This window comes from Ailuropoda melanoleuca, chromosome 6 (assembly GCF_002007445.2).
Source record: "Ailuropoda melanoleuca isolate Jingjing chromosome 6, ASM200744v2, whole genome shotgun sequence".
Lineage (NCBI taxonomy): Eukaryota > Metazoa > Chordata > Mammalia > Carnivora > Ursidae > Ailuropoda > Ailuropoda melanoleuca.
In genome coordinates this window covers 65,032,109-65,056,463 of record NC_048223.1, presented here as the reverse complement: position 1 = coordinate 65,056,463, position 24,355 = coordinate 65,032,109, and the positions used below count along the sequence as shown (strand labels likewise).

General features: G+C 42.3%; 1 protein-coding gene across 1 annotated transcript in view; it reads left to right on the top strand.

Moving 5' to 3' along the window:
• The window catches only part of CCDC6 (coiled-coil domain containing 6), a 109,097-nt gene that overhangs the window by 44,315 nt on the left and 40,427 nt on the right, over positions 1-24,355 (top strand). Inside the window, 1 exon segment of the mRNA XM_002915097.4 lies at positions 8,814-8,963. Coding sequence (XP_002915143.1) covers positions 8,814-8,963 — 150 coding nt within the window.

Here is a 24,355-nt window from a genome sequence, read left to right as displayed (position 1 = left end):
CTGAGGGGTTTGTTGTATCTCCCAGAGAGGCTTAAGCCCCCCATCCCCTTTTAAATTGAGGTCTAATTCACATACTACAGCATTCACTCTTTTAAAATATACAGTTCAGTCGTTTTTAGTAAAGTTATGTAACCGTCACCATTGTTTAATTACAGAGCATTTTTGTCACCCCAAAAAGAAAGCCCATACTTTTTAGTGGTCATTTCTTATTTCCCCCCACATTTAGCCCTAGTCAACCACTAATGTACTTTCTGTCCCTTTGGATTTGTGTAATTTGGACATTTCATGTAAATGGAATCCTACATTCTGTGGCCTTTTTTGTCTGGTTTCTTTTCCTAAGAAGGGTATTTTCAAGGTTCATCCATGTTGCACTGTCAGGACTTTATTTTTTTTATGGCCATACCACGTTTTGCCTGTCTGTTCATCAGTTGATGGACATTGGGGTTCTTCCCATTTTTTTTTTTTTGGGCTGTAATGACAGTGCTTCTTGGAACATTTGTATACAAGTGTTTGCATGAAGAAAGGTTTTCAGTGTTCTGGGGTATGCACCCGGGAGTGGTTTGAGTCATATGGTGACTTGAGGTTTAACTTTAAGAATTATCCAGACTGTTTTGCAAAGTGGTGGCAGCATTCTGCATTCCCACCAGCAATATAGGAGGGAATAGCTAGAGGTTCATAGTAAGTCTCTGGTAGGGCAGGTTTCTTGCTCATATTCGTCTTTGGGAGGACTGCCTCTTTTTGGCCTTTGTGCTTTAACACAGATTTGAGCTTGTCAGGTTTCTCAAAAAACTCTTTTGATATTTTGATTAAATTGCATTGAATTCATGGACGGTTTGGGGAAGAATTGACGTCTCTACAGTCAATTTTGTAGGTCTAGTCATGTATTTTTCTTTATTAAGTATATTGCAGTCCAGACTTACTTTCTTCATAGAGATCTTTGATATCTTTTGGCTGATCTATTCTTAGGTGCCTTAAAATTTTCATGACTATATTAAATAATATCTTTCTGAAATGTGTGCTCTGTTTATGGCTGCTACATAGAAAATGCCATGGTCTTTCTCTTTCTTATTATTTGAACTTTCAGGAGAGTTTTATAGTTCTTTTCTTTTCTTTTCTTTCTTTTCTTTCTTTCTTTCTTTCTTTCTTTCTTTCTTTCTTTCTTTCTTTCTTTCGCTCTCTCTCTTTTAAAAGATTTATTAGAAGAGAGAGAGAGAGTGAGCATGGGAGCAGGGGGAAGGGAAGAGGCAGAAGGGGAAAGAGAATTCTCAAGCAGACCATGGAGCCCAGTGCAGGATCCCAGAACCCTGAGATCATGACCTGAGCTGAAATCAAGAGTTGGATCCTTAATTGACTGAGCCACCCATGCCTCCGAGTTTTATAGTTTTTAAATAATGCTGCCAGTATTGATAGTTTTTTTCTTTACCAGTCTTCATACTTTGAATTTTTGTCTATTTTTCTGTGCTTAATAGAACTTCCTAAAAAGGTGTTTTGTTATAAAATCTGTTTAAGACCGATACTAATATAACCGCCTATGCCCCAGTTTGGGAGGGGGGCTATTGTTTGTGTGGTGTATCTTTTTTTCATCTCTGTACTTACAACTCTTGTATCTAATATCTTTTAGGTGTTGCTACCCACCCCTCCCCCAATCTCACAATCTATCTAGGTTAGTCTACTTGTGTTTATTATGATTACTGATGTAGTTTCCTTCTTTCTACCATCTTTTTCTTTTTTTTCGTACCTTTTTAAGTTAAATATTTTTTCTACTGGTTTAGAAGTTCTCCATTTCTATTCGTTTACTAGTTATCCTTGAAATTTTACCGTGCACATTTAAAAGAAATATGTTAGATCTTTTCTCTAGGAACTATGAGGACCTTAAAATGTTTTAATTCTCACTGTCCGCTTTGACTGACACTGTGACTCTTCAGTATTATAGCACTAGTTCAGTATTTTTGTTTTTGAATGATCTAGCACAGCCGCTAGCTCAGAGAAGAACCAGGAGCCCTGGCGTCCTGCTGTGGCCACATGCTCCTCCCAGGTAGTCCCCAGGGGGCTGGACGAATCAAGAGCTCAGCCCCTGGCTGGGTTTGCCAACACTTGCTCTATAAACTTGTTGCAAGAGAAGCCAGTAACTCAGGAGGGATTTGGAAAAGAGAAAGGGAGAAATTTATTTCGGGTGCCGACAGCCTGGGGAAGTGACAGGCCCAACAAGCCGTAACAACTGACCTCCCACAAGGTAGACCCTGGGAGGTTTATAGGAGAGGTTCCAAGGGGTCCTGCAAGAGAGCGGGCAGGGGGCACATGGTCATGGGTGGGGTCGGTATGTGTGTAGCCCATGATCATGGGCAAGGACTGGGATTTGGTAGGGTGTGGTCTTCTAGGCACACACACGCTGTTGGAATGTTCTGGTCACTACAGAACATCTTCAGTGCCTCAAGAAGGTGTGATAAGAAATAAGCACAGCGGGTTATATTTGAGCATGAATTAAGCGGGCTTGTCTCTTTCCGGTTTTAACTCTTCGGGGTCTGTAGTTGAACAAGAGGGCTCACTGACGTTTTCACCTCACAGAGTAGACGTTACCCTTGTTGAGATTATCCTTCATTTTTTCTGGTTTGTTTGCTCATCAGTTCTTTGTGCATTGTAGACATTTCTTGTGCCACGTTCTGGTTAATTCTTATGTCTTTCAGTCTTTGCTCTTCAGCTGTGTCAAGTTTGCTATTGAAATACAAAACGCAAGATGAATTTAAACATTTATTTCAAGAAGTGCCGTTTTCTTTTTCAGACCTGCCTGATCTATTCTCTTGCTGCTCATTCACCATGTTTTATTTCTTTGTAATGTTTCAGATAAAATTATTTTATAGTTTATGAGAACTTGAGTATCTGCAGTCTTTGCTGATCGTGAAGGTAGGGTAGTTAGCGTGTCTGTGTGGGGTTGTTCTGTTAATTTATTCACAGTGCATTGTGTCCTTGATATGTGGTTTTTCTTTGGGAACTCAGCCTAGGGTCCTTCCACTTTTGATATAAACATTCAGTTTTGGTATTTCACTTAACCATTTGTTGTTGGACGTCTTTTCATGATGGTAAGTGCAAACCATTTTTTTTTTTGATGGTTCCACTGTGTTTTTCTATGGATGTGCCATCATTATGTCCATTTCAACTTTTCGTTGAACAAGGGGAGACACCGTAAGACTTTGCTGTTTTCTCATTGATCCTCCTGTACATCCTTCTCCCCAGACCTTTTGGTAATTTGAATGAATTTATCTGCACACCAACCCAGAGGGAGATGCCATTATTTTCACTTTACAGAGGAGAAAGCAGTGGTCCAGAGCGGTCACCTGGCTCATCTGGGGTCACTCCGCTGGAGGTGGGCATCTCGTAAAGGAGGCAGTCTGACGCCAGAGTGGTGAGCTGGTCTGAGAGGTACAGCGGGTTGATGAAACTTGGTAGCTGTTGGCGTCCTTCTTAACCTTGAGATTCTCTGAGCTCTTCTTGTCCTGCAAGTTACCGTTTCTTGCTGTTTCTCTCTTGCCCTGCAGTCCTGCAGATGACCTGGGCATAGCATCTGGGGTAGAATAGCACAGTCACAGGGGCCGATGGTGATTCTGCTCTGATTCCTGTGTACTCAGTGATTTGCTGGCAGTACCGGAATGGAATAAATAAGTGCTGGAATTTACTGATTATTGTTTTTGCTATAAGCCTCGGTAGTGTGCAGTATGTGGAGGAAACACAAAATAACCTAGTGCTTCCATAGACTAAATGGAAAATTCTCATTCTTACACATGTAACTGAAATCATCTCTCTAGTTCCTCTAATCGAAGAAGTGAAGGTACTTAATGGACTTATCTTCTGTGTCACCTGCCATCCGCCCCTGCAGTGCTGGTACTTCAGTGTTAAACAGACCATGTAGGACCACGGCAGGACAGTGGTTTGTGTTGATAAACCCATTGGTACGACTGATATTCAGGCGAACCCTCTAAGAGGCACCAGCCATCAGGTGTGAGTCGCCTGAGCATCTCCTGGGACTGTGCTGTGGTGAACCTAGTAAATGACAGGGGAGAAAGCACAGGGTTGTATTCACTGGCCTGGCTTTGTGTTGGGTGGTTCCTGTTATTGTAACTATTTGGTTTCCGATGCTATTTCACACTGAGATGTTAAGATCATTAAAATCGGCGGCTCCTGGGTGGCTCAGTCAGTTAAGCAAGCATCTACCTTCAGCTCAGTTCATGATCCTGGGGTCCTGGGCTCGAGCCCCGCATCAGGGTCCTCCCTCTGCCTTCTGCTCCCCCTGCTTGTGCTCACTCTCTGTCTGTCTCTCTCTGACAAATAAATAAATAAAATCTTAAACAAAAGTACGGATTGTAAGTGACTAGGCAACAGAATAGTGAATTTAAATAATATATTCAAATAGATTCCTAAATGTAAATAGTTAAAATAATAAATAGAGCCTGCCTGGGCTCTTAAGCATTAGAGCTTCAAGGTAATCTTACCGTTATGATTTTTTGTCGTTAAAACAAGTCAGCAATCAACTTAAAAGTAATTTCTAGAAACAAATGCTAATGTGGTATCTTGGTAGTCACTCGTATTTTCTCTTGATTATATCCTTTACCTATGGCTGCTATCAAATATTGCCCGCTTTGGAGAGCTGTTCTTTTTCTGAGGCTTGACAGGTCATGAATTGCATCACCCTGCATGACTTTGGTTTTGGCACTTGGATTTTTCTCAGCACCAGTGAATGCTGCTGTTGAGAGTTTTTGAATTCTCCTTTCTCCACCCACCCTTGATCTCCAGAGTGCTGCTGATAAAGAACAGAAACCCTAAACAATCAGACTGGAATCTCCTATCAAATTTGTGCGCTGGTCATCACAGCAGTGGGTCAGAACGGGCTGTGTTTTTCTTGAAGGTTGTGATCAGTTAGAGTATGGTTGCCTAAATATGTCGTGACTCAGGAGAAAATAATTCTTCTAAGAGTTTTGTTGTTTATTTTTGCCAGAGTGCTTGGTAAATTTCTCCTGTCCTGCCCCCTCCCCTATTTCTTTGCTGTTTCCCTTTTTTTTAATGTTGGATTTTTGATAGGATGGGGAAAGAGTGATGGAGAGATGCTTTCTGCTCTAGTCCTCGTTATTTTCAGACCTCAGATGATTATTGCTAGGGGAAGAAGTGGGTATGGTTATACCAGAGTTGCTCAGTTTCTAAACACAGGAGCTAGAACCATATTGAACATGCAACTATAATTACAAAAATTTAAAGAGTTTTCCCCAGATTTTCCCAATCTTCAACTCTACAGACATAGGCAGAACACAAAGAAAGGTTTTCCTCCTTCAAAGCATTCCTAATTTTGTTCACATTTTCTTTTGAGAGTTTATGGAGTTAGAGGTGAACCGTGGTTCATTTATTTAGCTTTTGAAATACAGTTTTATTTTTGAATTTGGATGTCTTTAGGTCTGCTGAAATTTTCAGGCATTTCAGATAAAAAGGGAAGTAGGTTGATAAAACTGATAAGATTTGAGTTGGTAGCTTGTTTTATTTCTGCTCTGATTGCCAGTGCTGGTGAATGGTGCCTGGGCCTTGCTTCTTTGCTCCTAGGCCACTGTCTACCAGGCTCTTGTCTTCTTTCGGGGAATAAATTGGAAGGATAATTTGCTTACAGCTTAAATAAAAGGCTTGTTTTGGAGTTAGGGGAGGAAAGCCAGGCCTCAGACTGACAGCGGGCCCATCGGACGGGAGACGGCTGCGGGCGGGGCGGGGGGGGGTAGCGGATGCTGACTGCTTTGTGTGGAGCCCAGCTCAGACTGACCATCAGGTTTACCCCTGGTTGTCAGTACACTCTGTCTGATTGTTTAAAAAATTTTCTCTGAGGCTCTATTGGATACAGCATCTTGCCTTTTGTCCTCGTTTATGTGTTAATTCCTACTATGATTTGTGACCAGTTAGAAAAAAGGTGGACTTGGTTTTACATTTTTGGGGACCTGGCATTTTGTCCTCCCCGTGGTGGTTTTCCTCTGGATCTCAGATGCTGCCGAAGTCAGCCCCGGGTTCGGAGGAAAATGTGGCAAAAACTTAGCTACAGGAGGCCTTTAATGGAGTCTGTGTGAGGGCCTGTCCACCCCTGGTGAAGTTCGAGAGGCTTTGACAAGCCTCCACAGAGCAATCCCAGTGTTATTCAGGGGTCCTGAGAGCGGCATTTTCCATTAATGGGCTTTGCTAGAATTAAGTGGCTATTCTGAAACGGTGAATAATGTTGTTAGCTAAAGCCTCAGCCTCTCACGACCCGCCGATGTGTCACTTACTTGGGAAGGCACTTTAGAGCAGATCCAGGGCTCTTCAACACCTCCCCGCCCCCATCCTTTTAAAATTTTGCTGCTTTCTCTGGGAAGAATTGCAAAGGAAACCAGGTGCTCCGTGAAATGCAGACCCTGCTAATTATCAGAGTGCTTTTTCTTAATCGAGATATAATTCACATACGATAAAATCCACCCTTTTAGAGTGTACACCTCATTGATTTTTAGTATATTCACAAGGTTGTGTAAACCGTTAGCACTAATTTCAGAACATTTTCATCCCCCCAAAAAGAAATCCTGCACTCATTAGCAGTCATTCTCCATCTCCCACGCACCCCCCTCCCCCAGCCCCTGGCAAACACAAATCTACTTTTTATCGCAGAGTTCTGTTTTATATTACACTGAAATCTGTTGTCCCTGTGACTTAATGGTTAGATGAAGGGGGAGGCAGGGGTGGAGGCTCAGGGAACACACACTTAGGGCTTATCCCTTATTTCCAGCTCCTTACTTGCAGGCCCCAGTGCACAAGGGGAGGACGGTCTGCCGAGCCTGAGCCTGGCTCTCTTCTTGTGATTAAATACACCAGTTGTCTAAAATACCGAGCGTGTGGCAACACGTAAGAACTTGAGTCTGACTTGATAACGAAAATAATTTATGGCATACACCCTTTTGAATAATTAAGTGCAGAATCCCTGGCAAAAGCATTATAGTTCCTCTCTGCCTTTCTGTTCTGTAACTTTTAGAATAATCAGAAATCAAATCATGTAGGACGTTGTCAGTCAAAACCAGAAAAACAAGTAGCTGGAACAGATTGCAAGCTTGGGTATATGTGTCAAGTGTGCCTCCATAAATACTTTGGATTCCTGCCGTTGCACTAGTATTGACACCTGGACGAATGTGAGTTTTTATTAAAGAGGAGTGGGGATTCATTTCACGAATGTGAGTTTTTATTAAAGAGGAGTGGGGATTCATTTCAAGGGGGGAAGGGAAGCACCAGGCCTCAGCAGATTTTCTGGACCTCGGTGGGGAGCTCCACACTAGGAAGGGCTAACAAAATACCAGGTATGAGGGAGCCACCTGGAACCTACGGACCTCCCCCCGGGTGCTCTTGGATGAAAAGAAACAATTATTAGCTGAGATGCGTGTTCTTAGGTGCTCAATTCTGACCGATCCCGAGTGGTTTCTTCAAGAACTCGAGTGCTAGACCTTTTCCGCTTTCTGTGTAGCTCTGTTTTTCAGTTGAAGTAATCCGTGTGGCTCTCTTTTGTAGAATTGCTTGACAAGCAGTTCGAGGAATGGTGTACTGCCTTTCGGCCACAGAGATGGAGAGCACAGCGGACAGGCTCCCCAGAAACGGTGGCTGTTAGGGCGTGGGCGCTGGGGAAATGAGCGAATATGTACAGAAATCTAAACCACCAGACTTGGGGGTGGTTGTCAGAGGGTTTACCATAAAAGGTGGTCATTATTTAGTGCTGGTGCCCTTTTGTCTCCTGCCCTCTGGCTTTCCTATTGTTGTAAGTGACAGGTGCTGGAGGCTTGGAATTGATGGAGCTCTTTCTGCCTCAGCTTGGCTGATAAAACAGGAATGCATTATTGGGGATTAATGCATCAAAGTGATGTGGTTTAAAAAGTGCTTTGATTAGAGTTGAGTTCACTTGAAACAAGTTTCCTTCTTCTGAAAAGATTAATTTCCTTCAAGGATGGTTAGGTTTTTCTGTGTATTCTGTTAAAATATAGCAGGGGAGAGGGGTACTACAGAGGAATATTTTCATCTCCATTGAATCATCCTGACCCTCTTTTCTTCTGTTTTTAAAATTCAGTTATGCCTGTCCTTGCCCTCACCTCCAAAAAATTACCAGTGGGAAATTAATAAAGTAAAAAACAAAACTCCTTTGATCCACCCTGACTTTTCATTGGTTGGATTCCTGCTACCTCAGTAATACTTTCTAGGCACTTGTTATATTTCCCTACAATTAGTATTCATTGAGCATGTCTGTGTACATCTGCATTACTTTTAAAATTGCATATCCGAACCCTTTCAGTAACATTCTAAAGAGCTGACATGATTTTACAGTTAAGCAAGTTGAACTTTTCTGCTTCAGTAAAACTTGTTGCCTAGATATTTTAACGATACACCTTTGAGATGTAGTGATTTGCAGAGACTTCTCACAAATTGACACACATACCCCAGAATTGGACCTGCCTGCCATCTGAGGAGCTCTCTCTAGTCTAGTGACTGACTTGGGATTGATTCTAAAAACTGTAAAACAGTCTTTATTAACGTCTTTGAAAAATCACTTCAAGAAGCAGGGGTGGCCCTTTGGGGGAAAAGCCAGATTTGCTTTTAGGGTTGCTGCTCAGACTCTGGTTTATGCGTCTTGGGGTGCATTGGTTCACAGTTAAAAATAGAAATCTCATTAAAATGGGTGCCCTCTCTGCAAATAAGAACTATATTTTAATTAGTAAATTTCCTGTTTCTGTAACATATTTCTTTTTGTTGCTCTCTTTTAATTTCTTTTCTTTCTTTTTTTTAAACAGCAAGCCAGGGCTGAGCAAGAGGAAGAATTCATCAGTAACACTTTATTCAAGAAAATCCAGGCTTTGCAGAAGGAGAAAGAAACCCTTGCTGTAAATTATGAGAAGGAAGAAGAGTTTCTCACTAATGAGCTCTCCAGAAAATTGATGCAGGTAAATTTATCTTTTCTTGCCTTACATCTTCCCTGCCTGTTTTCCTCTCTAGGAAGAAATGACTTTGATAGAGCACTTTGCTTGGACCATTTGCTGATGAGGTTGTAGCTAGAGTTCTTTGGAGATTAAAAATACCAGGCAAAGATGGCAGCAATGTAATACTCAAGACTCTGGCTCTGTGACTCACCTGCTTAGGTAAGGGAAGGTATTTTGTACTGCGAGCACTTCACCAAGTTGCTCATGAGCCTGAAACCTTAGCACAGGAGTAATTGCTGTATGTAGTGTTTTGGAAGTACGAGGATTAACACTAAATGTGGGACTTCTTCTTCCTTTTACGTTGAATCTATAATGAAGACAAACACTTTTGCAGCAGAAGTGGGTCTTTTGCCCTAAAATATGAGGACATAAAGTGAAATGTCAATTGAGGGGTAAAATATAAGGTATCTATGCTCTGTCGTTACAATTACATGCAATCAGGTGTGTTCAGATGGGTGAGTAAGATGTTACTGAACAAATATCAGACAGCTGTTATAACTTAACATTGTTCACTAATAGTTTATAGAAGACACAAAACATATAGGAAGGTTTGATTTTTTTCTAATTCAGAGGCTCCTTTTTTCCCCCTCAAAGCTTACTAGTCAATTACAAAAGTAAAATTTGTTTTAGGGCAAATATTTTGTGGGTCACTTAATATGAACTTAAGAATAAGTGGGATATTAAGTTGTCATTTTATACCACAGCTTGTCCAAGCTCATGGACAGGTGTAGAATTATGCCAGGAGGACAAGTAATTCCACTTCGTCAGGTGACTGAGAGAGGTAGATGCATTCCCTCCTGTCTTCCTCTGTTCAGGGGCGTCGCTAACCAGGCCATTCATTGATTTGGTTGAAGAATACATTTTAGGGAGGTTATAATAAAAAGATACTTGAGGCTTTTAATAAAACTTCCTAAATCCTTTTCTTACCTTCCAACATAGACAGTCATGTAAGAGAAGGCCGGAAGCTCTGGGGTAGAAACTCTAGTGTTAAGACCGTACAGTGGTCCAGACAACTGGGGCCCAATCTTTCTGTCATTCTCATTTTTCTCCCTAATTACCGAATAAAGATACTGTTACTCTCTTGCATAGAATCTGATGTAGATGGTGGCTGTTAAAATGTGAAGAAGAGAGATAGCCAGGCATTATTGTCCAGCAGAGATTTATACAGAATTTGTGTGTGGAAACTCTTTATGGACTCATGTGCATTCTGATGTAAAGGAAGAAAAGGAGAGGAGGACGCTAGTCTGACCTTTGGCCCTCTCCCTCAACAACATCAGACCATTCATTCTGCACATTGCTTCTAGAACTATAGGGACACAATTATGGTTTGTTCTTCTGAGTTTAGTGTGTAATCAGGTGCCCTGATTTTTAACCCTGCAAGAACATTTTTTTGTTTTCAACTTAAATGGTTGTTAGTATTTAGAGTCTTTCACCAAATTATTTATAAAGCTGCCAGAACCTAGCTAGGTCATGCTCCTTTTCTCTCTGAAGACTCATCTTCATTGTGAGTGGTTCTGTGGTGTGCAGTTTGTTACCATAACCCACCTTTCCCCAAATACACTGATGTCCTTAAAATAAGACACTAAATAAGAGTGAGAACTTAAGAGCCATGTGCAGCAGAAAAGGAAGCTCGTTATAATAATACACTTGGCATAAGAAGGTTTGAACTTTAAGTTCTGAAAATTTTATAAATAAAGCTATAACCTGGAGAAATGTAGTGAGTTTTTTTCATAATTCTTATATCTAAAAAAAAAGTTATTAGTTTTACTTGGTCAGGAGAAAACATTTTTTCATATATTAAAAACTGAGGGGCGTGATGGATCTTTCTCAAGAGATTGAAGAAGGTACGAACTGAACAATGCAATAAATTGTTTTTGCAATTTGTTTTTGCACATTGTTTTTGCTATATAACATGTAGCAATAGTCTCCATGTGGCCAAGTCTTAAGTTTGCCCTCTGTCAAAACAAAGGATATCATATGAAGGTATGATAGTGTTGTTGGGGAAACTCCTGGTGAGACTGTAGCTTGTTTGGGGTCTCACTTGCAGAATCTGGACGAATGAATGATCAGCATGTCTCTGAGACAATCTCTTATGAATCCCAGCGTGGTTCTTAGGCTATATATATATTTTTTTGTATACACACACGCGCACACACACACGCACGCGTACATTGTAGCAAAATATACATAACATAAAATTTACCATTTCAGCCATTTTTGAGTGTAGCATTAAGTACTCTGTTGTGCAGCCATCACCACTATCCATCCCCAGAACTTCTTGAAAACCAAACTCCGTACCCATTAAACAGTGACTCGTCATTCCTGTCTCCCGGTTCTTAGGCTCTTGAAGGGAGGTGGATGTCAGGGAGTTAGAGGTTGAGGTTTCTGGCAAGTTCTAGAGCTATGTCTGTTCTGTGATGTGGTAGGTGATCTCTCACTTGAGACATCAGGTATCACAGCATTCCATTTTGTGGTGAATACCCCCAAAGCCCTCCTCTGGTTTTGGCCGGTTGGAGAGAGCTGAGACAGCTGCGGGGAAGAAGGCCACCACCCTGTGGTGCCCACCCCCCAGGCTTGCCTCAGGGACTTCAGCCAGTCCTTTGTGGAAGGCTCACATTTTCTGCCACCCAGTGTGGAAGAGCTGATCTCCATCTGGAGGCTTTTAGAGTAATTGGTACCAATAGACTTTTCTAATCGTGTAATTACTTTAATATGGCTCTCTAGGATGACGCTTCTAGATAGACCTTTTTTTGAAAAGCCTGCAAGAGAAACCGCATGCAGGTGTCCCTGATCGACAAATGGGTGAATCGACCTATTCACCAGGAAAGTGTTTGGTTAGCGTTTTTCACCCAAAGGCCACTGAGAGGCTGTTTGTAGAACAATTTTGGTTTTGTCACTATGCTTTGACTGTTGTCTCTGATAGTGATTGGACAATGCTTTTATGTGCATTTCAAAGGAATTCTTTGGGTCTGAGGACAAATTGAGATGATTGCTGTGGAGGAGATACTTCCTTTCCCATCTGCCATGGTAGAACTGGTATTTAATACCTTTAAAAACAGAAGTTTATTTAAGCGTGGATGAGTGGAGATCCTTTTGTCCTAGAAGATCAAGGTTGGGAAGGTAGCTCAAATATTTTCAAATATGTTAATATCACTGAAACAAACAACACACAAAAAGCATGCTTTCTCTCCTGCTTTTGTATATATCCACTAGGTAGCCAGAAAATTATACTTTCATTTTATGAAAACTTGTCTGAAAAATCTGCATCCTTTTGAGCCATGGGATTGATTATCTGATTGAGAACCTCCCTAAAAAGAACCTCTAGTACTTTTGTAAGTCCAGCACAAGCCTGCATCAGAACTAAATTCAGCTCTGGAATGCCTTAAAGACAAGTTGTATTTAACTGTAAATTATAATTAAAATTTACAATAAATGTTTTGTAAGCAACCTCTTCATTAGTTTCTGATATATAACATGTATGTTAGGAAATATGTCTAAAAGACTATTTTCCAAAACGTTAGCTGTAGTTACACGTGGGTGCCGAGCTTATGGGTTATGTTAATTTTCTTATATCCCTTTCCATCTCCTTTTGTAAGAGCAACATGCATTACTTTTGTAATTAGAAAATGTCTTGTTTCCTGAAAAGGAAATTTAAAAATTCTTATGCCTGTTTTGTCCTCACCTTTTGAAACCTTCTGTGTCACTGGCTTTGAGAGCATGGAGTTCTATCATAGTTGTGTCTGTTTGTCACGGAGCTCAGTACATTGATGCCCAGTGCAGACTTGGGCACATCTGCAGGTGATAGAAGATTCTGGAATGCTCAGATCATTAAGAACTAGTATTTTCAGAATGCTATAATGACTAGTTTAACTGTTTTGTCAGTCTTGATATGATTTATTCCACTGGTCCTCAGTCTTAAAACTTTTTTTTTCTTTTAAATAATGCCTAACTCCTCTGTTAACTGCCAGTCACCAATGCCAATTGGAAGGCCTGACATTGCTGGGTTTTAGCAGCCGTGGATTTTTTTCACTTGGCTTTTATGTAAGCCTGATGCATCAGGTTTACTTCCTGCTCTTTGGGAAGTCCTGTTCTTGGTCTGCAATCTTCTCTCAGCCAGTACTGCTGCCAAGAGTTAATGAATACTTCTTCTTTTTTTAAAACCCTGGAACAGGACCGACATAAGAAGGGTACTGGGTATTACATATATCTCTGAATCTTTTCTATCTAATCCAACTTTTAAATCTTAGACCTTAAAATAACAAATAGGTTAATAGTTTTGTACTTTTGATTCACATTTGAAATTGGATCTGGTCCTCGGAAAATAATGCCACTATAGCTGTAATAGAAATGATTGTGTCCTTATGGGAGGGCATATTCTTGATTCAGTTGCTTAAGAATAAAAGTCTTCTGGATGTCTTGTTTATCGGCATGGCTTTATTGTTACGGACTTGGTCCCTGGGGTTAGAATGCCTTCTGGAGTGCACATAGTTGATGTTTCCTCGTGTCCATGGAGAGGTGATGGACAGAGAGGAGAGGAAGGAAGGTGAGGGCAGAGGCCGCTGTGGAAGCTGCCACTGCCAAACAACGTACAGGCACGCGGTGCAGGGGGACATCGTGCAGCAGCGTTCCTCTTCCACCTCTGTTTGCACGGAATCAAACCGAGAGGTAGAATTTGAGCGAGTCCCTGAATCTGCCTATTCACGTAGACAAAGGCGCACCATTTCGTTCCCCTTCTCCTCCTCCTTCCCTCTGTCCTGGAGAAGTAGTTTGTCCTTTCAGCACCATCTTCGTGGATGTGGCTTTCTGGAGTGGATGCTCCCAGCCCCAGGAGGGCTGTGTGTCTGGGTGGCGGGCGTGCCCACAGGCACAAGAAGTGAGCACAGAGTGTGGGCCTGTGCACCAGAACCTGAGGCTGCCTTTGACCCCAAGTTTGCCAGGTCACTAGGAGAGCAGTGCAGTGGTTTTGTTTGTGCAAGGCAGCAAAATCACATGTCAGGGCAATAAATATGTATGAAACTCTCTAGTTAATTTTAAAGGCACCTAGGCTAGGATGCCATTGCATCCATTCAGATTAAAACTGTTTCTGCCCTCCCCATGGCAGAGGAGAAGAGACCTTGAAATATGAAATATGTTCTTCATTAAGGTGGCCAGAGCTGTTGGGCCCTCTTGGCTTTTTTCAGGGCTATTAATGCTGGTCTGAAAAATATGCTATTACCTATAGCTTACGAAGCAGTTGGGTCACAGGGTTGTTTGTGTGTGTCTGTTGTTACTACAAATTGTCTGAACTTCAGCTTTGTTCTTTGTTTCTTTTCATGGAGCAGGGGGCTTATACATTGTGTTTCTGATACATCTGCAGAAGGCTCCCGGGATGTTTTTAATGCATTTTAAATGATGCAGCCTCCAGAGGCCAAATTATGAGCCAGAATTTTCCTGGTTAGTAGCCTGCCAAAAATCTCTGTCCAATACAATTTGCATTATGATTAGAAAACACAATAAGCTTGATGCAGTTGTTTAAAAAATCCTGGTGTTTCTTTGCAAGTGTGCGTATGTGTGTTGACATTAGGGCTAGATTGGATGTACCAGTATGGACTCCCAAAAATGTAGGGGCAAGAATAAAGGCTTTCAAGCTTCCCGTGCTGACTTCCTGAAAAATGTGGGAAAACCCAGGTACAGGGAAAATAAAAGTAGATGGAAAATTACACTAAAAATAATTAGATGAAGCTGGAGTAGAGCTTGCTTTATTCACCAGGGTAGGAGTAAGCATTGTTATTTCTAGTTGAGAAGATGAATGCTAGTAAAGGACTGTTGGCTCCACTGTAGACAGCCTTTATCCATCCCTGGAAAAACTTGGAGTGATTTTCAAACTTTGCAGTTACAAATGTTGCCATGTTTTCCATTTCTTGGGTAGGTTCTCTTTCCATTTCAAAACTGTTTACAGTCCACCCAATCAGTAATTACCTTAAAATACAGAGCTATATCCCGCTGTTAACTACCTTTACTTTCCTTTTTTCATCTTTATTCATAAAGTGTGGCCTTTTCTTTAATTCACAGTAACATCTCAAGTTAGAATGAGTTATTTCTTTGGGCTGAACAGTCTCTAGTCCTCAGAAGAAGGAAGTGCTAGTTTTTACAAAATGGATTTTCAGTGCAGTAGGCCAACTCTGGGGCCGAAAGGATTTCTTTATCTTATTTGTGGGGCATCTTTTTTTTTTTAAATAATATTTTTTTATTATGTTATGTTAGTCACCATACAGTACATTCTTAGTTTTTGATGTAATGTTCCATGATTCATTGTTTGCATATAACATCCAGTGCACCATGCAATACGTGCCCTCCTTACTACCCATCACCAGCCTATCCCAGTCCCCCATGCCCCTCCCCTCTGAAGGCCTCAGTTTGTTTCCCAGAGTCCATAGTCTCTCATTCTTCATTCCCCCTTCTGTTTACCCCCCCTTCATTCTTCCCTTCCTTCTCCTACGGATCTCCCTGCTATTTCTTATGTTCCATGAATGAGTGAAACCATATGCTAATTGTCTTTCTCTGCTTGACTTATTTCACTTAGCATAATCTGTGGAGCATCTTTTAAAAATTTTCCTCCTAACCAGATTTCTCTAAAGGCATTAATGCTTGAAGCACCATGATGCTCTGGGGTGGTACAGGAAACTCACACACAGCCCGTTAGGGATTCTGGGTGGATGGGAAGTCCGATGTTGTACCAGAGCCATGTACTTCAAAGTGAGGGCTTATCCTCGGTGTCGAGGATGCTGACAAGAAAGTAATATTTAAAAAATAATTTTTTGGAAAGACCTAGCTATTCCTTTGCAAAAGTTACACGTGCCTTCCCCGTTAGAGAATGACAGATGAGGTAATCCAGACAAACCTCACCGAGGATAAATAAAAGCTAGACAGAATGCTCTTACATTTTTTTAAAAAAGCATGAAGAACTAACAAGATGGGGAGGGCCTGCAGGCCTGTGCCCTGGGGAAGGTGGGAGTTGAGGAGACTGCAGCTCCCAAGGCTGCTTTTGTCCTGAGAGCATTTGCTGTTCATTGTGGAATAGCTGAGAACCTGAGCTGTGCTTTGGTAACTGTGTGGAGCTGAGGTTACAGAAGTCCGAGCTCCGGGCTGCCAAAGATGGGGACCGTGAAAAAGGACCCTCACTTGAAGCTGGAATCACGAAGAGCTACATCCTCAGGATAAAAACAAACCAGTTCTGCAGCATTTGATCATGAAGAGATCGAGAGGCTTTTGTTTTGGATGAAGGTAGACCCAGGCTTCTGGTGCCTGGCAGAAGAAGGAATTTTCTGGAAGAACATACCATCCTCCTAGGCCACAAGTTTCGCCTAAAATACAAGTACAAATACATAGCCCAGCACACAAGGAGAACCAGGCACATGGGGATAGGAGATTTCATGGATGTAAACGAGTAGAAACAAAAGAACAGAAATGGACTTCACAGATACTTTAGATATTGGACTTATCAGACATAGATGCCAAAGCAACCATGCTTACTGCATTCAAAGAAATAAAAAAAACAAGCTTGAAATCTTTGTTAGAGAACAGGAAACACATCACAACTTTTCTTGCAGACATTCAAAAGGAGAGTGAATAACTCATGAATAATTGTATATGGCAATCCATTTGGAATTTTAGATGAAATGGATAAATTCTTAGGAAAACATAACTGTCTACAACTGGATGAGGAGGAACTAGAAGACATGAGCTTTCTAATCATTGGAGAAATTGAATCTGAGAAACAGCCCTTCCTAGTGAAAGAATTGCAGGCTCAAACAGTTTCACTGTGGGTTGTACCAGACGTTCAAGGATGAAACGCCGGTGATCCATGAACAACACGGACTGGGGTGCCAACTTCTCCTCCCCATCCCCCACCCCATCCCCCAATCAGAATCTATGTATCACTTCTAGATCCTCTGAAACTTAACCACTAATAGCCTGCTGTTGACTGGAGGCTTTTATGTGACCAGTCACATAAACAGTCAATTAACACATTCATATTATATACCATATTACAATAAAGTAAGCTAGAGAAAAGAAGATGCTTACTGAGAAAATACATTTACAGTACTGTATTGTATTTATTGGGGGCGGGAAGCCCTGCCTAGAAGTGGATTTCTGAGGGAAAAGCACTGAAGCCAGAGAGGACAGGAGAGTGCCAAGGCCTGCGGTGGGATCATGCTTGCTATGTGGGGGGCCCAGCAGAGAAGCCAGTGTGGTTGGAATGGAGTGTTGGAGGGAGAGGAGTAAGAGACGAGATTGGGGAGGTAATTGGTCTGGGGGTTTGGTGGCCAGCTTGCAGATCACATAGAGCCTTTGAGCCACAGTCAGGAGCTTGGCTTTTACTCTGAGATGGGAGCCATGGAGGGCAGGAAAGGGGCTTGAACAAAGTAGTGAAATGATCTGGCTTTGATTGCTGTGTCAAGAGATTATGGAGTGGAGGCCAATGGGGGAGCTAGGTGGTCTGTTAGCAGGCTCTTCCGTAATCCACACCAAGAGATGGGGTGGGTCGTTCTAGGAAGTAGTAGTGAAGATGGTGACCATTGGATTCTGGGTGCATTTTGGAGGAATATTTTATTAGGATTCAAGGATGGAGGGATGCCTGGGTGGCTCAGTCAGTTAGGCGTCTGCCTTTGGCTCAGGTCATGATCCCAGGGTCCTGGGATTGAGCCCTGCATCAGGCTCCCTGCTTAGCAGAGAGTCTGCTTCTCCCTCTGCCTGCTGCTCCCCCTGCTTGTGCACACGCATGCTCTCTCTCTCTGACAAATAAATAAATAAAACCTTAAAAAAAGATTTAAGGATGGATTAGAAGTGGGCGTGAGCAAAAGATAGGTTCAAGAAAGACTTTGAGATTTTTGGCTTCAATGACTGGAAGAACAGTTACCATCTTATAAAGATGAGAAAGGTAGTAAGTTGAGTAGACTTGGAGTGAGAAGTTCAGAAGTTCAGTTGAGATGTCTTAGTCACCCCCCACGGAGATTACAGATAGGCCACAAGACAGAGATTCTCCCAACAGAGACATTTGGGAATGTTGTCATTAATTAATGCTTAGAGAAGAACAAAAATATATCATCGGCAAGCATGTAAAGAGAATGCAAGGACAAGCCACGGGTGGGAAGAGATATTTGCAACATTATATAATCAACACAAAACTACAAATTAGTAAGAAACATGGAGAGTCCCAAAGAAAAATGGGTAAAGACTTGAACAGACTGTTCACATAAGCAGGTAGCCAAATGAGCAGTAAACAAATGAACAAGTACACATTAGTAATCAAGAAAGGCAGAATAAGCCACAAGATATTACTAGAGAAGTCTTCTGTATGCTGTCAGAAGATGGACATGGTTGCCACTGCTTTTAGAACGATTTGGCATTACCTAATGATACAGGAAATATCCACAGTCTGTGACTCCGCGCTTTCACTCCTGGGTATGTTCCGAGGGTGTGCACGTGTGCACCAGACGTATAGGAGAATGTTCTTTGTGGCATTGTTCATCAGAGGAGAAAACCAGAAATGACCCAAATACCCACTGTCCATAGAGTGGATAAATTGTGATGTGCTCATCAACAGGATATTATAAGGCAATAAAAATGCTGTTAGACTCAGTAACGTGGGCGAATGAAATCACAAGTTTATTTAGCAGAAGCTAGACAAAAGAAGAATGCAAAACTGAGCAAAACTAATGTTTAGAAATACCTAGGCAATAAAATTTTTTTTAAAGAAAACGCAAGGCATTCTTACCATAAGAATTAGGAGGGTGATGACCTCTGAGGGACGGAGGGCAGTGATCTGGAAGGGAGCTGGCAATGTTCTGTTTCTTTTTTCTTTTTTTTTTTTTTTTTAAAGATTTTATTTATTTATTTGACAGAGAGACAGCCAGCGAGAGAGGGAACATAAGCAGGGAGAGTGGGAGAGGAAGAAGCAGGCTCCCAGAGGAGTAGGGAGCCTGATGTGGGGCTGGATCCCACGTCCCTGGGACCACGACCTGAGCCGAAGGCAGATGCTTAACGACTGAGCCACCCAGGCGCCCCGGCAATGTTCTGTTTCTTGATTTTGGTGCTGGTCACCTGAGCATACCATGTGTGTGATAATGGCATCCTTGATACTTACCTGGTTGTTTTGTTAATCCTGAGGCTTCATGGAGGGGAAACGGGCTAAAGGAAGTGAGACTTTTATCATCTCTCCAGTCAGTATTTGCACAGACAAGGTGTTTTCTGCATGGTCTGGAGTGGGATTCAGTATGTGCTGGTCACTGCTGTTTGTGGAGCTTGCAGTCCTAGAAGGGTGATCGAGGATGTAAAGCAGTGCTCAAGGGCATTTGCACAGATCCGGGGAAAGGACAAAGGCCGTGAAGGCAGAGAGAACTTGGTTTTAACCCTAGATCGACCCCTCATCAGCTGTGTGACTTTGGGCAGGTAATTGATCTCTCTAAGCTGTGGTTTTATCCGTTGTAAAATGCAGATGATAGTATCTGCCATTATGGCGGTAAAATGCTTGGTGCATGGTAACTAGAGCCTTGGAGTGTTCGCTGTTTTGGGAAGTAACTAACAGAATAGGAAACACACCATGAACGAGACCTTACAATGCACAGGAAGTACAGTGTGCTCCTCACAGCTTGAAGAAGGGGAGGAGGGCATGTGGGAAGGCTCTGTGGAAAATGTTTTCTGAGCTGTCCCCCACTTTCAGTAGGCTGGAGGGAGGGATTGAGGCAGGGGACCAGAGGGTGTAGCGTGATCAGGGTTGTGGGGGCCCAGGTACGCAGCTGCTTGTGTTATGGTGGTCCCACGTGACTAGCAGAGCTTGCAGTCTGTAAGCCCCTGGACCAGAGTGGTCCCCAGAAGTGTTTGCCCAGAATGATGGGTTTCAGTTTTTTAAATTTGTGTTTTAGGAAAAGAGTGTTGAACTTTGCCTTTAACCACAGTTACAACCACTCCCTGTGCTGAGGCCCATCCCTTCTTTGCTAGATGTCTGGACCCTGAAGGCAATTAGGTTTGCAAACCTTAGGCCATCACTCGAGCAGAGTGTGAAATAGCATGAGGATAGCATGGGAAACTTGCAGAGGGATTGGATCATGGAAGGACTTGAATGTCACGCATTGGCACATTACACCTTGCAGGCAGTAGGGAGCCAGCGAAGGGTTTTGAGTGAAGTATTGAAGTATTAGGCTTTGTCTGCCGGGATGACCTACACTGGATCTGGGGAGATCCGTTAGGAGGCTTTGGCAGTGGCCCAGTGAAGAAGAATGAAAGGCTTGAACTAGATGGGGGCCATGAGCACAGGAAGAAGAGGGTGGTTTGACAGCTGCTATGGAGGCTGACTTGCTGCCAATTGGTAACTGATGAGGTGTGAGGTGTTGATTGAGAATACTGGTACCAGTAACAGAAGGGGTTTGGAGGTGGGAATAAGTGTGGGCCCAAGAGGCATTTAGTGGTGATATAATGGATTTGAAGTGGGAGGCTGACTTTCTGCTCAGGCTGCTCAGTAGAGCAGTTGAAAAGTTGGTTCATAAAAGACTCAATGTTGTGAGATAGTTTTGAACTTTTTTTGCAAAGCTTATATGAATAACGTGATAATTCTTTTTGACAACCCAACGACTTAATGTGGTTACCGTCCTATGGGAGGGTCTCTGCTTGGTCCAGGTGCAGATGGTTCTAGTGCTTGGTGGTTGTCAGTAAACCAAGGCTGTCGGTTGCAGGACTGAGTGGTAAATACACAGAGAGAAATATTAGCGTGGACTAGTGAGAACTGAGGTGGGTACATCTTGGGCTTATTCAGAAGTTGCATGAAAAGCTGGGTCCTGGCTGGTGGCTGAAAGGCTTGCCTCACTTGGCATTGGCTGGATCGACAACAAACCCAGACTTGCACACACACGTCGCCCAGGCTGGAATTTGGCAAACCTGCCGCACGCTGGGTGGGAGGCCTGGCTCACCAGCCAGCCTACGTGCGCACCTGTGGTGGTTCTCGCAGGTGAACGTTTTTTCAGTGTCTCCACCTGCTAGAGAGAGTGATTCAGTGACGAGTTCTTGAATCTCTTATGTAAGAGGCCTGGTTCACGGAAGTGGCTCCAGAAAGCCTTTGTAAATTATAAAAAAGATGGCAGTTACAAGTGATTGAATGATGCTTAAGCCTAGGCTGTTTTAGATCAAAATAATGTTATACTTGTATTTTGTCATGGGCTGGAAGTTTGCTTTTGGGCTCAGTATATAATGAGTGGATACAGTAACAAAATACTCAAGCTTTAGTACTTAGAATTTTATAGGTTTACAGTGTGTATCTTTGCTTATGGTTTTCTCAGTTGCGTTGATTTTTTTTTTTTTTTGATGCTGAATCCTAAGGAGCAAACCTTTATTCATATAACCCTGATTTCATCAAAAATGTGCTGCCAGTGGATCATCTGTTATATAACATAATTTTCATTCTACAGGGGCTTTTTGGTTAATGTTAATAATATATAGCACAGGTAGGAGTTATAAAGCTCTATGTTTCATAATCTTTGTGATTGACTTTGTAAAGTGTATTTATAGAAAATTCTGATTAAAAAATTTTAATCTACCTAAGCATTTTCCTTTAGATATATTTAAGGCGAACACGTGAGTTTATTTCAAACACATTAATAGAATTTGCTTGACTATTTACTTTTTGGTTTGAATGGGTTTTTTTTGTTGTAGTTCAGGATCACAGACCTTCTTGGAAGATTTAAAATTGCTCATATAGTGGTGCCTGGGTGGGTCAGTTGGTTAAGCATCGGTCTTTGGCTCAGGTCAGGATCCCAGATTCCTGGGATTGAGCCCTGCGTCAGGCTCCCTGCTCAGCGGGGATCCTGCTTCTCCCTCTCCCTCTGCTCCTCTGCCTGCTTGTGCTCTCTCTCTCTGTCAAATAAAATCTTTTAAAAAAATAAAATTGTTCATAAAGTGTTAAGACCTTTGATTAGAAGTTTAAAATCCTGCCTTGAATTTTGTGCCCACTTTGAAGATGCTACTGAAACTGGAGTTTGTTTCTTTCTTTTTTTTTTTTTTTAAGATTTTATTTATTTGTCAGAGAGAGACAGAGAGAGAGCACAAGCAGAGGAGCGGCAAACTGAGGGAGAAGCAGGCTCCCTCCAAGGAGCCCGATGCGGGGCTCAATCCCAGGACCCCGGGATCATGACCTAAGCCAAAGGCAGACACTTAACTGTCTGAGCCACCCAGGCGCCCCTGGAGTTTATTTCTGATAGCTGCTCTTGTGTCAGCCTAAGCCAGGCTCCCTTTAGGGTTTTTGTTTGTGGTGTCATGAGCTATGGCTTTAACACAGGCGGGTGGATTCAGGATGTCGGTTCAAGCCCCATTAGGGCTGAATGGCTTGAATTTACGTGGTATCTGTTTAAAACAGTTTCTGAATTTTCCTCGGGTAAGCTCTGTGGTTGTCAGTTCCTCAAGATCCCTTCCTTGCTCCGCCACCGCCCTCTTGCTCACCTTAATTCTCTCATGATTTGAAGCGGGGGGTGGGGAGGGTCTGTATTTCTCTCTGTTTCTCTTTGTATTGGTTGGTTTCTTTGTTGCAAGGAAGAACGCTGTTTTCTGCTTTAGTGTTCTGTTCAGAAACTCCATGCTCTGCTCCGAAATTGCCCGTCACCTGAGAGACGGCAGAACAAAGCAGGCAGCAAAGCTGTTTGTTCCAGCTCTGTCTTTTGGGGATGATGAACATTGTGAATCTTCGGCAAACAGATCTCAGGATGCCTTGATCTTTTCCAAATGGGTTAGTGTAACCCAGGGACCTTACTTGAGTTATGGTAACAACAGCTTTACCATCAAATTCTCCTTAGGGTATAGCTCTTGAGAGGAAAAAGCCTCCTAAAATTGAGAGCTTTTATGGCTTTTGTTACTAGTTTAATATGTATTCTTAAAGGAGATACCTAATCAGATATTGACAATATAGACCATCTGTCTAAATAGGAATATTTTCCTGTAAGCCAATGACAGCCTTACCTTTTCTCAGATTAACATCCTGTGACAAATGTGGCTTTGGGGGCCAGACATTTTTCAACGTTAGATTGCATCCTTTATTGTTTTAATTTACCTCAGGGCAGAAGAATAATGCTTAAAAAAAAAAAAAAGGTGGGGGTGTTCTTTCAAATCAACATGGCAGCAATTGAAAACATATTGGAGGAAAACAGCTAATATAAAAAAAGACTTTGCAAAGGGTTTAAAGGTTTTAAGACTGAAGTTCATTTTTCTAAGACCAATAGATATCATTTAAGCTTAGTATCCATGAACTGTTTTAGGGCAAGGGTAATATCTCCACTAGGGATGTCACCTATGTCTAAGGCAGGACCTACACATAGAAGACACACAGGTAATGTTTATTGAATAAAAATGTTAGGTGGAGATGCGCACGCTTTGCTGTTTTTTCCTCATGAGTTATATTTGTCCCATCGGGGTCTTTTGTGTCGAAAGTGCCAGGAGCTCTTCTTGTTCTCTGGCCATTTCTCGTATTTATTTTAATTACTGCTTGATCTTGCAGAACCTGAGTTTTAAAGAGCGAGCTAAAAATAGACTTGTCACTGTAAGCACCTCCTCGCATCTGCTTTTTTTCCGGGTCCCTGCAAGGTTGACCATCTTTTCTTGGAGTTGCACATCAAACGCAGTCGGAGGAAAACCGGCATCTGTTTAGTCAACATTTCCAGTGTTAAAAGACTATGTCAGATTTTAAACTTTTTTTTTTTTTTTTTTTAAACCAAGGACACGCTTGCTTACAGAGCAGTGGCAGTTGTGTCCAGTGTGGAGAGGGTTCGGTGCAGCTGTGTGGCGGTGGCTCAGGCCGGCTCATCCCGCCATCTGCGGGGCTTACACAGAGACATCGCGTCCTCCAGGCGAGCACGTGTGGCTTACTGGTTTCTGTGTTTGATCGTGTGACTTTTTAAATGCCAAGAGTGCACTGGACACTAGAGGAGTCTGAAGTCGATTCCTCTTAGGTTTGTTCAGGATCCAGTGAGAGAACGCTGGCTTGGGGTTCGGAGCAGGATGTGGGTCCCAGACTCTGCCACCTTCCAGCTGAATTATCTTGGTCACGTCTTTTGTCACGTATAAAATGGGGTGACCATGCCTGCCTAATCCATCTGAGAACCTGGTACACAGTGCTGCCCGAAGAAATGGTTTTGAGGGTAAAATTAGGGAGCAGTGTCCTTTTAGATCCATACTTTTAAAACTGTGTGTGTTTCATTGTTTTTAATGGCTTTTACTTACTCTGCCCTTGATTTTGAAAATATTGGACCCTGTTGCCATTGTTCTGTCCAATCCCTGCTGTGGATCAACACAACCTCCCAGTTGAGAAGGTTAGAAATGATGCATAGTTCTTAATGAGA